At 36.2% G+C, this 16,458-nt stretch overlaps 1 protein-coding gene across 4 annotated transcripts in view; it reads left to right on the top strand.

The window, feature by feature from the left end:
- The window catches only part of kcnq2b (potassium voltage-gated channel, KQT-like subfamily, member 2b), a 44,387-nt gene that overhangs the window by 11,507 nt on the left and 16,422 nt on the right, over positions 1-16,458 (top strand). For all 4 annotated transcript variants that reach the window (XM_065272403.2, XM_065272404.1, XM_065272402.1 and 1 more), the window contains exons 2-11: positions 1,280-1,370; positions 1,452-1,578; positions 1,825-2,000; positions 6,060-6,185; positions 6,645-6,755; positions 7,090-7,185; positions 12,793-12,887; positions 13,633-13,701; positions 13,889-13,918; positions 14,984-15,213. In XM_065272403.2, the coding sequence (XP_065128475.1) occupies positions 1,280-1,370; positions 1,452-1,578; positions 1,825-2,000; positions 6,060-6,185; positions 6,645-6,755; positions 7,090-7,185; positions 12,793-12,887; positions 13,633-13,701; positions 13,889-13,918; positions 14,984-15,213 (1,151 nt within the window). The remainder of the gene's footprint in view (positions 1-1,279; positions 1,371-1,451; positions 1,579-1,824; positions 2,001-6,059; positions 6,186-6,644; positions 6,756-7,089; positions 7,186-12,792; positions 12,888-13,632; positions 13,702-13,888; positions 13,919-14,983; positions 15,214-16,458) is intronic.

Raw genomic sequence — 16,458 nt, 5'->3', positions numbered from 1 at the left:
GTGTGTGTGTAATCTCTAATGAATCCTTGTTAAACACAGAACCGTGAAGCTCTTGTTCTCTCTTGATGTTCATTAGCAGAATGTGCTGACAAAGATGTAAAAACAAACCTTAAGTGACAGAAAACCTCTTTGAAATGAAACAGAAGTCAGTGCTACAGTGCTGTATATTTCTTTCTGCTCCTTTGTTATGTCCAATTACACTTTACAGTACAGTACCATACAAATCCACAAGACAGATTACTGTTCTTCTGTCTAGAAACTCATTTCATTGCTGTTTTACTGACTGAAAACTGAGAAATAGCCCTGTCACAACCAGTGCTCAACATTAATAAATCTCACCATGTGTGCGTGTGTGCATGCGTGTGTGTGTGTGTGTGTGTGTGTGTGTGTGTGTGTGTGTGTGTGTGTGTGTGTGTGTGTGTGTGTGTGTGTGTGTGTTATATATTATACCCTCAATGAGCTGCACATGACCTTTAATTTCTATTAACAAATAAATAAAAAAAGAATATTTGTCTCATTAACAAACTCAAAAAATGACTTTCTTACTTAGTATTTTTGTCTTGTTTTCAGTAGAAATATCTAAAATTCTTAAATCAAGATGTATTTTCTTGATGAGCAAAATGACCTAAGAAAATAATTCTAGTTTTTAGTCATTTTTTGCAGTGTGCTATCTTATTGAGAAATCTTAGCAAAATTCACAGAGAGAGAGAGAGAGAGAGAGAGAGAGAGAGAGAGAGAGAGAGAGAGGAAAAGGCTATTTAAAGTACAGATTTTGTATATTCATGTGTTTTTGTCTTTTTCTTGTGGAGAATTAATTCAGAAAAGACCTTAAGAGGTGTATTCTGATTGACTTTAACTAAAGACATTCATTCGTCACCATTAAAAATCAACTTATTTACTCAATACTTTTTCCTTGTTGTGAGTTTTTAGTGCAGGTTTTTTTTATTTGTACCACTTTTTGTCAATATTTACATTAACTATCTCATGTAAAATGCAAGCGAGACCAAGATCAACATTTTAAGACCTACTGTAAGATCAAATCCTTATGCTTGATATCAAGGCATACAAAGAAGATCAAGAGATGAAGAAGATATTTTTAACGTTTGTGTGTCTAATAATTGATAAGTAGAACAGATTTTCAATATGTAGTTTTGTTATTTTAGACACAATAATAATGAACTTTTAGGTTCAATGAACAGCTTAACCAGACCAACAATATGACCTGTGAACAGTGTGTAAAGTTAAATGAGATGAGCCGAGTTTTGTTTTATCATTTCAGTTTTCTGCTGGTCTTCTCGTGTCTGGTCCTGTCTGTCTTCTCCACCATCAAAGAATATGAGAAGAGCTCTGAAGATGCCCTCTATATACTGGTACATGAAGTTTCAGTGACTATAAGGTGACCATGTGAACAATGCAATGCTTACTTGAAATTAACCTCTGTGTTTCCATAGGAAATTGTAACCATAGTGGTTTTTGGAGTGGAGTACATTGTGAGGATCTGGTCTGCGGGATGTTGCTGTCGATACAGAGGATGGCGCGGGAGACTGAAATTCGCCCGGAAACCTTTCTGTGTTATCGGTGAGTTCATTAACGTGAAGACTTCTGGTTAAATGAAGGACAGTGTGACACCAGCATCACCATTAATATGAGTCAGTTCACTCGACTCGAGCCATCTGTGAAACGCCTGCGGGCATCACGCGACTATAGCTTCTGTCTGCATGAAAATCTCTAGTACTGTTTGTTAAGTTGATATGTCAGTGATAAAAACTGACAACAGTGTTATTTTCAATCAGTTTCATTCACTCCTGCTTTTATATTTTACAGACATCATGGTCTTAATCGCTTCTATCTCAGTGTTGGCTGCTGGAACGCAGGGAAATGTGTTCGCCACATCAGCCATCAGGAGTCTCCGATTCCTCCAGATTCTTCGGATGATCCGCATGGATCGTCGTGGAGGAACGTGGAAACTCTTGGGATCTGTGGTCTATGCACACAGCAAGGTAACAAGATGATGACTGAAAATGTGTACATGAAAATGTTTTTCCAATTACACTTCTTACTAAGTATTTTTGTCTTGTTTTCAGTACAAATTTCTAAAAATTCTTAAATCAAAATGCTCTTTCTTGATGAGCAAAATGATCAAGAAAATAAGTCTAGTTTTTAGACCAAAAATATAAAATTTAAGTGAATTTGTGCTTAAAACTAGCAAAAAAATAAATAATCTGCCAATAGGTAAGAAAAAGATTCTTGAAGTTTTCTGCAATTAAGTGTTATCTTATTTCACAAGTTTTTTTTCTTGTTTTAATCACAAATTTACTTACATTTTATATTTTTTGTCTAAAAACTAGAATTATTTTCTTATGTTATTTGGCTCATCAAGATAAAGCATCTTGATTTAAGAATTTTTAGATATTTTACCGAAAACAAGTCAAAAATACTAAGTAAGAAAGTCTTGTTTGCATTGTAAACTCTAAAATGTTTCTCGTATCGCGCAGTACTCCTAAAAGTGCTATTCCGCCATACAATATAGTTCCTCGTTTAAATCCGCTTAGAAAAGCGCTACGTTTTATTTTGTGCCACCATACTTACTCGTATAACTACTCGTCTTAAATAGGAAAAACGTTGATGTGTTTGGTCACTTCTAACTTTATCTCTGAGTGGTACCATTGAATGAATGGGGCTAAGCTAAATGCTATCGAAGTGTCGCAGCGCGCCCCAGCGCTTACGCGCATAAACTAAGATGATAGAGGGATGTATCAACTCTTCTTATTTAAGGTAATAACATAGTTTAAGATGGAAAATGGATTGACTATTCCTTTAAGTGAATTTGTTCATAAAACAAGCCAAAAAAACTTTTTTCGTAAATACTTAATTCAAGAAAAATGTAAGAAAAAAAATCTTACCCCATCAGCAGTTGGTGTTAAACTGTATATTTTTTATCTAAAAACTAGACTTATTTTGATACTGTAGGTCATTTTGCTCATCAAAATAAGGCATCTTAATTTAAGAATTTAAAGATATTTGTACTAAAAAGAAGACAAAAATACTAAGTAAGAAAGTCATTTTTTGCAGTGTATGTGTTTATATGTTAGTCTTGCCCTTTCCAATATGGCAGCACCATTGTCGTACACTGTAAAAAAAATGCAGCACAAAGCTTTTGCAAGTCAATTCAACCTACTATTTTGAGTTTTGGCTTAAAAATGTTGACCTAACTCAAAAATTCAAGTTGAAGTTGTATAACTTCATTGTTTAAGTTAAAGTAACATAAAAATATGTGTTGATAGACAAAAATGCTGTGAATGTTTTATATAATTCAGCAGTCAATACGAATGTGGTGTTTATTTTTTCCAAAAGGGAAAGCATGACTTTATGCCTCGTAGGGTTGATGATGATTTGACAGAAGCAGTTGCTTGAATCTTCTGCATTGCTGTGCGTCAGTAGAAGAGTGGATCTATTTATAGCACAGCTCGATCTCTGTGCTGCTGCATTTTGTCATGCTTCCACTTGAAACTCTTTCGAAAACAAAACACATTTGACATCAAAAACAGACACGCTTTTGAAATCGCAAGGTAAGCATGCAAACATATGAACCGTTTAGAGATTCACATGCGAGCAGAGCGAATAAAGAATCGCCGTCTGTGAAATAGTAATAGTAATAGTAAATAATTAATGCTGAAATGAAAGAGGAAACTCGGTTACATACGTGATGTTGTCAGGTAGATAAAGAGCTGATGATATGAGATAACAAAGCAAAAGTATTTTGGGACGCACTGCCCTCGTGCTCCGACCTGGAGGCATCAAAGACTCAAAATAACTTTCACATCTCTCCATCTAGACGGAAGTGTCATTACTGGACTGCTGAAGGTGTCAAGCTGATATTGTTGGCGTAACTGCTGCTTATTCAGCATCCTGGTCATACTGAGTGTCCTTGAGATTTATCTTCTCTACCTTTCCTGTTCAGAAATGCAAAGCTCTTGGGCTTTATCAATTCAGCACAGCATTGATTATTGTAGCCATAATCCCGACCTCAGATCACCTGCAGTCTATTCGTCTGATCACTCAGTATGAGTTTGTCTTTCAGATGAGTTTATACTGCAGTGTTGTTTGGTCTTGCTTGTGTTTAAGCGGTGTCCTCTTTCTTGAGGTCCACAGGGAGGCTGTGAATGCGCCGGTGAAGACAAACACATGCTGACGCTGCAGAAGTTTTTTTTTTCTTTCATTAGGATTGTGCTGTGCAGGGAGTTTTTTTACATTAGCAAAGACTTGAGCTATTATAGAAAAATACGACAAATTAGCACTTACAAAAACCAAAGGTTAAGCATAATTAATGTGAGACGCATTACTACATCAAATAAGCGTTTTAATATTTATGCATTGCTGACTTCAAGGCCAAAAACATATTCAGCGCTAGGAATAAAAATGTTTTAACCATTAAACACAAATAAGGAACAAATACTGACTTGACCCTGTCGCCATCTCAAAGCCGCAAAGAAAGAGTAATGATAAAAAAGATAAAATTGTTTTAAAACTCTACCTCTTTTGTAACTAGATGGTTCATTTTTGTACCTTTATGGGATACAACTGTCAATCAATTAAATATTTAATCTAGATTAATCGCATGATTGTCATGAGTTATCTTGTGATTAATCGCAACTTAATCACACATTTTTATCTGTTCTATATTTACCTTCATTTAACACGATTCACGTTTTTAATACTTTAATCAACATGGGCATGGACAATTATGGATGCTTTATGCAAATATATGTTTAATATTAGTAAAAACATTTTTAGAAAAAAATCCAGTTAAAAATGTTTGAAGGTTTAAAAGCCAAATCACTGCATCCATACCTTAAAATCACTGGTAAAACAAATAGATTTAACACACAAAATAAATAACAATTATGTTCAACTTTTTTTCTTTTATTGTTTGATTGACATTAAGACACAGACAGCTTTAAGATCTACAAGGATCTAATATAATCTTACACATCATATTTTTCCTCAACAGTAAACCAAACATTCAGTTAAGACATAACAGATTATATCTGTGTGAATTCTTGTTAAAAAATACATTTTTAAAACTGTAATTCTGTTTATATTTGTATATATCAGGGTCACAAACCTGTGTGCATTCTTCAGATTGTCAGTCAGAGCGAGGAAGATTTTGAAGTTTTTGAGTCTTGTTGATCTTAATAACATCAATCAGGTGCTGAACTTTATCTCTCTTGATAACTATTTAAACATCAAGCAAGTCCTGGTGTCTTATTTAAAAAACTGTGCGTAGGATCTTTACTAAGAGTCTACGTACGCACAAAAGACAAAAATGGCATAAGCCAAAAAATAGAATAAGAAAAATGTTGCCTACCCCGTTGGCAGATTTTTTTGCTTGTTTTATGCACAAAATCACTTAAATTAGATATTTTTGGTCTAAAAACTAGACTTATTTTCTTGGGTTGTTTTGCACATCAAGAAAAAGTATCTTAATTTAAGAATTTTTCGATATTTTTCCTGAAAACAAGACAAAAATACTAAGACATTTTTTTTCTTGAAAATCATTTTTTGCAGTGTGTAAACAATAGGTCCTTGACGTACAGTAATGTACCCAAAAGGTACAAAACGTAACCTAAGGGTAGCCTACCACTCCTGCGAGGTACAGGACATTTTTCTGACAGTGTATTATAGATGCACTGATCCATCAGACATAAATCAGAACCAGAATATGAATCTTTGTGTCTCCGAAAGGAACTGACTCGATGGTATTGTCAAATCAATATCTTTTAAAATGTATTTGATCAATAAGTCAGACACCTTAGCAACTGCACAGCAACACCCACAGCAATTGGTATAAATGTTGTATCTTTTAGTATTTTATCCTTAGACAACTGGAACAAAAAAAATTTTCAAAGAATAAAACATATAAAACAGAAATGAACATAAAGAAATTTGGTGGTTAATTGGTTGATTGGTTGTTAAAAGTGGCTGGTTTGATTATACAGGGCTGTAACTGTTGTAAAAATCCCCAAAAGTTATATTAACTGTGTATGTGCCCGTGACAGGAGCTCATCACTGCCTGGTATATTGGTTTTCTGTGTCTGATCCTGGCATCGTTTCTGGTGTACCTCGCCGAGAAAGACGACAATGTGATGTTTGAAACATACGCTGATGCTCTGTGGTGGGGTCTGGTGAGTCTTTTCTACAGATAAACTTGAACACAATGTACTGAGATCTCAAGTAATCTAATCTGGATCAATGTCATCCCATGAGCGGTACAACCAGAGTAAATTACATTCAGAGGGTTTTTAAAGGTTTATAATGAAAAACACATCACTGTTGGTCATTCTATACTGGATGTTATTTGCTGTATGTGATTTTTTTTACTTGGGCTTTGTTTTGGTTTATTAACACTGGAGTTTCTGTTAAATGCTATTGGACCTTTAGCCTTTTTTTAAAAGATGTGAAACATGTAAAACTCAAGCGTCCATACGACTTAAATTTTTTTGGTGAGATTTACCAGCAGTTAAGCCCACTCAGTGTATTTTAAACAAAAAAAATGTCTGAATTGCTGTATGAGAATATAAATAATGACTAATGGTTTCATGGTTAACTTAAAACTGACCAACGTTTCCATTACCGTCCTTCAGATCACTCTTACGACCATCGGCTACGGTGATAAATATCCAATAACCTGGAACGGACGGCTTCTCGCAGCGACCTTCACCCTGATCGGCGTGTCCTTCTTCGCCCTTCCCGCTGTGAGTCTCCGGGGAGAAATGAACAAATAACATCGAACAGACTTTCTTTTAATCGAATCTTCTGTGGAGATCACACAGGATCAGATTACTTCACTTTATCATGAATATTAAAGTGATACGTGAAACGGCTTAATGTTCCTATTAAACACCAGAAGAGCTTACAATAAGAGTCAAATATAAATCTTGTGATATTGATTAATTTCAGATCATTTCACTCTGATCTGCTGAACAGCCAAATAAATCAAAACAGAGAAATATCTAAAGTAATAAATGACAGATACCGCCTCTATGACATCATATCAATTGTAGTAAAACTGGGTCCAATCTTCTGCAGGGAATCTTGGGTTCTGGGTTTGCTTTGAAAGTTCAGGAACAACATCGACAGAAACATTTCGAGAAACGCAGAAATCCAGCCGCTGGCCTCATTCAGGTAAGATGAGTCTATTATCCCAGTTACATTTAGTGCCACCAATTTCACATTAACACAGAAAAATGAATGTTTTATGAGAGCTGTGCTGTACATTAAAGGTCTTTATGGGTCCAAAGAAACGTACCTGACCCAAAATGATACCCGAACTGGATGTGAGAGACCCGACCCGAGACAAACCCGGGAAAATTAGACTCGAGTTCAACCCAACCCAGTGGCAATTTTTTTAACCCGAATGTAAATGGCACCGACGTGTGTGTATTCCACAGCCCCGCATGCACCGGTCAGACTGAAAGAAACCCAGTGACCTCTCACCGGATTTGGCTCGCTGCTCCATTTATTAGGGCTCGAGCACCGAGGAGCAGGCCAGAATGGCCTGCACCGAAAGGTGCGAAGCCCTATTGTTTTTGCTCGGATTTATTATTTTTTTTTTTTTTTTTTTTTTACTTTTTTTATTTTTTTTTTACATTTTGGGGCATTTTGGGTGCCTTAACATACTCGAAAACTCTTGGAATTTGGCACAGACGTCAGAGTCGTCGGCCATTAGGACCTGGCAAAGGCTGGAACTCGGGCGTGGCAGGGGGGCTCTGTAGCGCCCCCTGTAATGCAAAAACAAACATTGTTGCACAGATCGGACAAACATGTATGCACATGTACGAGAATTGGGACGCTTATAGATCTCATCGACCCGAACAACTTTCGCCCTCTAACATTTAAGCTCCGCCCAACAGGAAGTCGGCTATTTTGGATTGTTTAAAAAATGCATGCGATGAACTTTTAAATACTCCTCCTAGGGGATTCATGTAAATGACACCAAACGTGGTGATCTTGATGCCGAGACATTGTACTTGCTAAATTGCGAAGGGATTTTTGATATCTCAAACGGTGCTGCCGTGGCGAGGCGACAAATTTATGGCGAAATCAGAGAAACAGGAAGTGTCTAATATCAAAGGCAAAAAATGTCTTATTGTGATGACACGCAGTGTGTTTGTTCGTCTGAAGATTCCGATCGCATCGATGTGCCTATTGTGACTACCGGGTATAGCGCCACCACCAGGCGCCAGGAAGTGTGTCAGTCATAAAGCTGGATTTTTTTGACAGTTCCATGCGATTTTCTTTTAAATACTCCTCCTAGGATTTTCATGCGATTGACACGAGAATTGGTCAACATGATGCCAAGACATTGTAGATGATAAATTGCGAAGGGATTTTTGATATCTCAAACGCTGTTCCCATGGCAACCTGTCAAACTTTACTTTCATTTTGAAGGCATATTTAAACCTTACATCTGCGTGTGGTAAACTTTTAAATACTCCTCCTGAGGAAATAATGTGATTGACTCCAGAAGTGGTCAACATAATGCTGAGACATTGTAGATGATGAATTGTGAAGGGATTTTTGATATCTCAAACGCTGTTCCCATGGCAATGCGTCAAACTTTACTTTCATTTTAAAGGCATATTGAAGCCTTTCAGTTGATGCCGATGTTCTTTTAAATACTCCTTCTAGAATAATCATGCAATTGACACCAAAAGTGGTCAACATAATGCCGAGACATGGTAGATGATAAATTGCGAAGGGATTTTTGATATCTCGAACGGTTCTGCCAAGGCGAGCTGACAAATTTATGGCGAAATCAGAGAAACAGGAAGTGTCTAATATCTAAGGCAAAAAATATCTTATTGTGATGCCATGCGGGGTGTTTGTTCGTCTGAAGATTCCGATCGCATCGATGTGCCTATTGTGACTCCCGGGTATAGCGCCACCACCAGGCGCCAGGAAGTGTGTCAGTCACAAAGCTGGATTTTTTTGACAGTTCCATGCAATGTTCTTTTAAATACTCCTAGGATTTTCATGCGATTGACACAAGAAGTGGTCAACATGATGCAGAGACATTGTAGATGATAAATTGCGAAGGGATTTTTGATATCTCGAACGCTGTTCCCATGGCAACCTGTCAAACTTTACTTTCATTTTAAAGGCATATTTAAGCCTTACAGTTCCATGCGATGCTCTTTTAAATACTCCTTCTAGGATTTTCATGCAATTGACTCCAGAAGTTGTCAACATGATGCTGAGACATTGTAGATGATAAATTGCGAAGGGATTTTTGATATCTCAAACGCTGTTCCCATGGCAACCTGTCAAACTTTACTTTAACTTTGAAGGCATATTTAAAACTTACATCTGCGTGTGCTAAACTTTTAAATACTCCTCCTGAGGAAATAATGTGATTGACTCCAGAAGTGGTCAACATAATGCTGAGACATTGTAGATGATGAATTGTGAAGGGATTTTTGATATCTCGAACGCTGTTCCCATGGCAACCTGTCAAACTTTACTTTCATTTTAAAGGCATATTTAAGCCTTACAGTTCCATGCGATGCTCTTTTAAATACTCCTTCTAGGATTTTCATGCAATTGACTCCAGAAGTTGTCAACATGATGCTGAGACATTGAAGATGTTAAATTGCAAAGGAATTTTTGACACATCGAACGCTGTTCCCATGGCAACGCGTCAAACTTACTTTTATTTCAGGCATATTTCAGGCTCTTGGCAGCGTAGATTAAGTTTAAATTTGGCACACACATCTGATTTGTCGGCTGTTAAGTGTTGACAAAAACGTCAGATAAAGGCGTGTCTATTTAGTGACTGACTAGCGCCCCCGTTTGTCTAAAATATGGGGTTTCTTTAACCTACTGTACCTAAATGGGTCAGTAGCAACATGAAATAGTACACTGATATATACCCACTTGATGCACATGCCCACCGTGCATCGTTTTCTCGGAGGCACCGGGTAGCGGTAAACAAACGTGCGAGGGCCCGCCATCGCTGCTTGCAGCTATATTTTTCATTTGTTTTCTGACAATGACACCCAAGGTAACCGCTACTGTAAGTGTGCATTCAAAATTGATTGACAGGTCTGGCTCAATGAAATTAACCTATCGCCAACCACAAGATGTCGCAACCGCAAGGACTCCATGCACACTGCAAAAAAAAAATTTCAAGAAAAAAAATTCTTAGTGTTTTTGTCTTGTTTTCAGTCATATCTAAAAATTCTTAAATTACTATGCTTTTTCTTGATGAGCAAAAATGTTTATTTATTTTGTGCATAAAACAAGCAAAAAAATCTGCCAATGGGATAAAAAAAATTTTCTTTATATTTTCTTGAATTTAGTGTTTAAGAAAAATGTTCAAGATTTTTTGTTTACCCCATTGACAGATTTTTTTTTTTGCTTGTTTTATGCAGAAAATCACTGAAATATGATATTTTTGGTCTAAAAATTAGACTTATTTTCTTGGGTCATTTTGCTCATCAAGAAAAAGCATCTTAATTTAAGAATTTTTAGATATTTTTTACTGAAAACAAGACAAAAATACTCAGAACCACGCAAGATGTCCAATATTGTTTTGAGGGTTGGATAAGAATGAAAACAGCTCGATTGGATACAATATGGCCTAAATCCAGTGAGATGTTGGGTTTACACTGCAAAAAAATGATTTTCAAGAAAACAAATCTTAGTATTTTTGTCTTGTTTTCAGTAAAAATATCTAAAAATTCTTAAATTAAGATGCTTTTTCTTGATGAGCAAAACGACCCAAGAAAATAAGTCTAAGGGCTCTATCTTACACCCGGCGCAATGCAGCGCAATGCGCGACGCAAGTGTCTTTTGCTAGTTTCCACCCTAATTTTCACGTTTAGAGCCGCGTTGTTTAAATAGCAAATGCATTTGCGCCCCCTTTTTCGCCCATGGGCGTTCTGGTCTGAAAACGAGGTGTGTTCAGGCGCATTGTTGGCGCGTTGCTATTTTGAGGCAACTAAAATAGACTACGCCATTGACCAACAAAAACCTGCTCTAAAGTCTAAAGTCAATGTGTTTTATGTTATTTAAAGAGCGCATTAGTAAAATGCGCCTATACACGGGAGGACAACGCGGGTTTGCTTATCACAAGGTACATGAATGCACAGCAGCACAAAAATTATTTTAAATATGAAAGATTAAAGAATTGAATGTAAAAGATTATTATTGAGTCTCTTGGACATAAATGAGGACTAATTATGAGACGTTAGAAGGCGCAAAGAGCTGCTTCACCTGCAGCCTGGTAAGTAAATAAATGCTTTGCTTTAAACAAATGCGTCTGTTTTTAAATGTTTTTTTTAATGCTACCTCACGGATTTATTGTATATGATGACTCTGTACCTGTGGATATGGTGAGATGAGAAAAATTTTTAAGTAATGCTTAAAAAAACTCTTTGCTAAAAAACCGCTGTCCAAAGTGCTGAAACGTGAGGAGAGCCGTTTGTAAATTCTTTATCTCCTGTTTGTTAAAAATAAAGTATTTTTAGAGTACAAACCTTATCTTACATACTTGTAAATTATTTTTTGATGACTTTGGATAGCCATACATTTAAACCAATTACAAGCCTGCTTTTTACTTCCATGACTAAAAGAAAACGGGTTTTAAAGGTTTTAATAAAAAAATAACAATTTCAATACAAGTGAAAAACAACACAATTATTTAACATTAATCTTAAACTGGGGATCTTCTTCCTCCGCTTAGTTTTTCAGTTTACAAAGTCTGTCATCTAAATAGGGATTAGACATAGCGCCAGAGCAACTGGCTTTTAAAGGGGATGAGAGCTGTGACTCTCATTGGTTTACTGCACGTTACGCCCAAAATCCTCCCATTACAATAGGACCTACCATTTTCGACCATGCGCTCGGCGCAAAAAACATTTTTCCCGTCGTTAAATTAGCAAAAGGTGGATTCGGACACGCCCATTTAGACGTTGCGCTGTGCGCTTTAGACAATGCGCTTAGATCGTTAAAATAGGGCCCTAAGTTTTTAGACCAAAAATATCTAATTTAAGTGATTTTGTGCATAAACACTAAATTCAAGAAAATTGAATTGGCAGATTTTTTGCTTGTTTTATGCACAAAATCACTTAAATTTAATATTTTTGGTCTAAAAACTAGACTTATTTTCTTGGGTTATTTTGCTCATCAAGAAAAAGCATCTTAATTTAAGAATTTTAAGATATTTTTACTGAAAACAAGACAAAAATACTAAGACATTTTTTCTTGAAAATTTAATTTTTTTTCAGTGTAGGTTTAGGTTATGGGTAGGATTAGGATAAAACAGCGCTCACCTGCGTTAAGTTACACCCTGATCTGTTATGCCCCTGTATTGCAGTCCGTAGACAGACCCAGACCCATCTCATCTTCTTGGGTTTGTTCGGCAAAAATACATTCATTTTAAATTACTTGAGACCTGAGGCCGCTAATATTACACCTGAACCTGCTCGGGTCGGACTTCGGGTTTTCTAAAGTAAGTGGACCTTTGATAAAGAGTCATTCATTACTGACCCTTATGTTTCTCTTAAGCTTTCTTATGTCAAGCAGTGTGTTTAACTGATATAATGAGGGTTTCTGATTAAATATCTTTATTGTAAGACAAGTTTTGTATTGACATACATGTAGACAATCGCACGCACTATAGTGATGCTAAATGCTTTTGGTGTCACGATGCATCCTCCTTCTCTCATGTATGTTATATTTTCATACCGTTGTTTGTAATCTGATCTCATATTTACTCTGATCTCTCAGGCTGCATGGAGGTTTTATGCAACAAATCTGAATCGTACAGATCTCTACTCGACGTGGGATTATTATGAGAGAACCGTGTCAGTACCCATGTACAGGTATATGTATGTTAGTATTTCATCTTTCTGCTCCTCATTCATGCTGCATTTCTCTTGGGTGTTAGATGAGATCAGACGTCTTTGCATCGATCTCTTCTCTCTTCTGACCTTTGCTGCTGTTTCTTGTGAAGGTCGACGACACTGTCCTTTCATTACGGCATCTATGTTTCATATTTTACACACACACATTACAGTTTGATATTTTTTAGAAATTACACGTTTCGTGGTATATGTATGTGGTTGTGTTATGCTGTATCATTGTCCATTGCTCAGGGTCATGGAGTTTAAGGTATATTCAGATCGTAATAAGAGATCCACTCGTAATGATTCAATCTCAGTTGAATGATTATCTACAAACAGATTTATTAGCTGTGTGCTGGCTCAGTCATCACCGTTGATGTTGTCCATGGTCAGAGGTTATTGATTTAAACAAACCCCTGACCGTAAGTGTTGTAGTTCAATGCACACATGAATCATAATTCAAATCACACGAGCAGATTTCTAGACTGATGGAGGAGAAATGAACGAAAGAATGACATCACAGAAACAGCATCACAGTAAAGGAGGAATCCGAGTCATATCAACAGACCAGAAGAGATCTTCAGAAGCTATAGTTGCTCGAATGTCATGGTGTTTGATGTGTGACCTTTAATATCTCAGATGTGCTCTTCAACATCATCATAATCATTTTGTTTGTTAACTCACACACACCCACATCACATCTCTCTGTCTTTCTCTCTCTTAGACTCATACCTCCTCTGAACCAGCTCGACCTACTGAGAAATCTGAAGAGTAAATCTGGACTCTCCTTCAGGTCAGTAATGCTGTGTTTTATGAAGCAAATAATAGCTAGTAAAGTGCTGAAAAACTCAATGATTTGATGTGTTAATATTAATAAGCATATGTTTGTGTGGTATAAAGGAGTAAAGTTTGCATCAGATGCATCAAAGGTTCATCGTTTGGAGAATTTTTCATATATTTGATTGTGTTTTCTAATACAGAAAAGATGCCCAACCTGAACCGTCACCCAGGTGAGCATCAGAATATACAGTATTCATTCATAATTCACAGATAGAGACGCTGGACTGTTTCATAACTTTGAATTTTGTTTAATATAAAGGTCCAGTGGGTAGCACTGCTGCCTTACAAGAAGGTCCCTGGTTTGGGCCCTGGCTAGGTCATGTGGCCTTTCTGTGTGGAGTTTGCATGTTAGCCATGTGTCAGCGTGCCGAGTACTCCAGTGTTAACCAATTGTTACAGCTACTGAGCATGCACACAGGTTGACCAACACCTCATATGACTCCTTCATCAGTCTTTATCGATTGGTGATTTGTTCTTTTAACTCTTTCCTTGCTATTGATGTGTTATTTTGTCAATTAAGAGAAAACATTTCCCTGACGAGTTTTAATGGTAATCTGTAATTCTGCTATTATCCACAATATCCTCTCTTACCCAATTTATAAAAAAAACTAAAGCAAAAACTTATTTAATTAATTTTAAACTCCATGTATCGTATTTAAGAATTTATAAAAAGAGAACAAATGAAGATATAATGAAACGTTTTTTTTTTCTGTTTTGTTTGTTTGAAAGCAGAGGGTCTGTTTTTTTCATTTGATATATTTGTATGTTTAAATATTTTTAGAAGAAAATTGTCCTGGAAGTCATTTTGTGAAACTTTTGTGAAAATCTCAAAAAAAGCTGGTGGGGAATGAGTTAACTGAAAGGTAGTCCTTGTTAGTCCTTGTTTGTAAGCAGATGTGTAGCGTTCACTGAAACTCAATGCATGTTTTCAACATGTGTGGATTTTTGCTGGACAGATTTTGGAAACACTTTCATTATCACCTTATAGTTTTTAAGGTGATAATGACTAGTGTTTAATAATAAATAATTGTAGTTTTTAATAATAGATTTCATTTTCATTATGAATTTATATATTTATAAACATTACTGTGTTTGGTGTTTTCTGGAATATATTAATTGTAAATATGGCAGCCGGTGACTTCTTTTTCAAGGGCGCACAAAACATGTATTCATGAAGTGAAGTAATCTATACACGTTTAGTCTTTAACATCTCAATGTTCTGGTGTCGTTCACAGTCAGAAGGTGAGTTTGAAAGAGCGCGTGTTCTCCAGCCCGAGAAACTCGGCTAATAAAGGGAAGAACTCACCTCAGAGTCAGCTGCCGATCCGTCGCTCACCCAGTGCAGATAACAGCATTGAAGACAGTCCATCTAAAGTACCCAAAAGTCTGAGCTTCAGCGATCACCGCAGTCGAGCCAGACAAGCCTTTCGATTTAAAGGAGCGGCGTCACGCCAGAATTCAGAAGGTAAGTGAAACAAGCTCATTTTTGTGTATGTGAAAGCTAGGTTTGTATATGTGGGTGTGGGTCTGTTGTTTAGGGTTGTTCAGTGGATCAAAGTCTTGATTGTTTGTATTTATTGCTCTGTAGAAGAATGTGTATGTGTTCAGGTGTGCAATGTTTCTTTACAAAGTAACATCGCCATATACAGTGGATTAAGTCATGTTTGCAGTTTCATATAAACACGATTGTTTTGACAGCGTTGTTGTGTGTACGCGAGTTTTTTTAACAGTGGAAAGGAAAAACTTTTCTCGTTGTTATGTACACGTAGCTCAAAAGTAAAAGTTCATTTAAAGTTAATGTCAGTTATCAGTTATGTACCTGCCAGACGCTTTTATCTAAAACGACTTACAGTGCATTTATATGCATTTGCTTTTATCAGTATGTGTGTTCCCTGGGATTCAAACTCATGACCTTTGCATTGCTAACACAATGCCCTATCAACTACAGGAACAGTTTTGAAATAGTTGCGCAGATATTTAAATCTTGAACGTATCTAAAGATGAAAATGTGTACAAATAGAAAACCGATTTTATTTAATAGACGGCAGCACTTAACTGGCACAATAGATTTGAGTTTTACACATCAGGATTCCTGTTCTTTTGTTCCTTTGCATGTCAGTGTTGTACTTTCATCAGAAATGTGTTTCTTTAATCTGCCTGTTTATTTTGTGATGATAAAGTTGATCGTAACGTAATGTGTGAGGAAACTGTAAAACAAATGTTATTTAAGATGAAAAGTTAATTGCAAATTAGGAGCCAATTATAATATCATTACTGTAAATAATGACATTTCTATATAATTATAGTTTTATGGATCAATCATCAAACATCTGACCTGAATCAGTCAAGCTTTTGTGTTGAAATATTGCAATATTCATTTCATTTTAAGTTTGTGCTTTGATTATACTTTCCACAAAGTGCACATAAAATGATTACTGCATATTCAGGTAAATGGATATTATTATGAAATTTCAATTAAAAAAGATCCAGATAATAACCAGATCCAAATTATAACCAGATCCAGATTATAACCAGGTTATAACCAGAATATATCCAGGTTATAACCAGATCCAGATAATAACCATGTTATAACCAGGTTATAACCAGGTTATAACCAGATCCAGATTATAACCAGATTATAACCAGATCCAGATTATAACCGGATTATAGCCAGATCCAGTTATATCCAGGTTATAACCAGATCCATATT

Source organism: Paramisgurnus dabryanus, chromosome 7 (genome assembly GCF_030506205.2).
Source record: "Paramisgurnus dabryanus chromosome 7, PD_genome_1.1, whole genome shotgun sequence".
In the NCBI taxonomy this organism is placed as follows: Eukaryota; Metazoa; Chordata; class Actinopteri; order Cypriniformes; family Cobitidae; genus Paramisgurnus; species Paramisgurnus dabryanus.
Note: the sequence above shows the minus strand (reverse complement) of the source record. Positions and strands in the feature narration are given on the sequence as shown.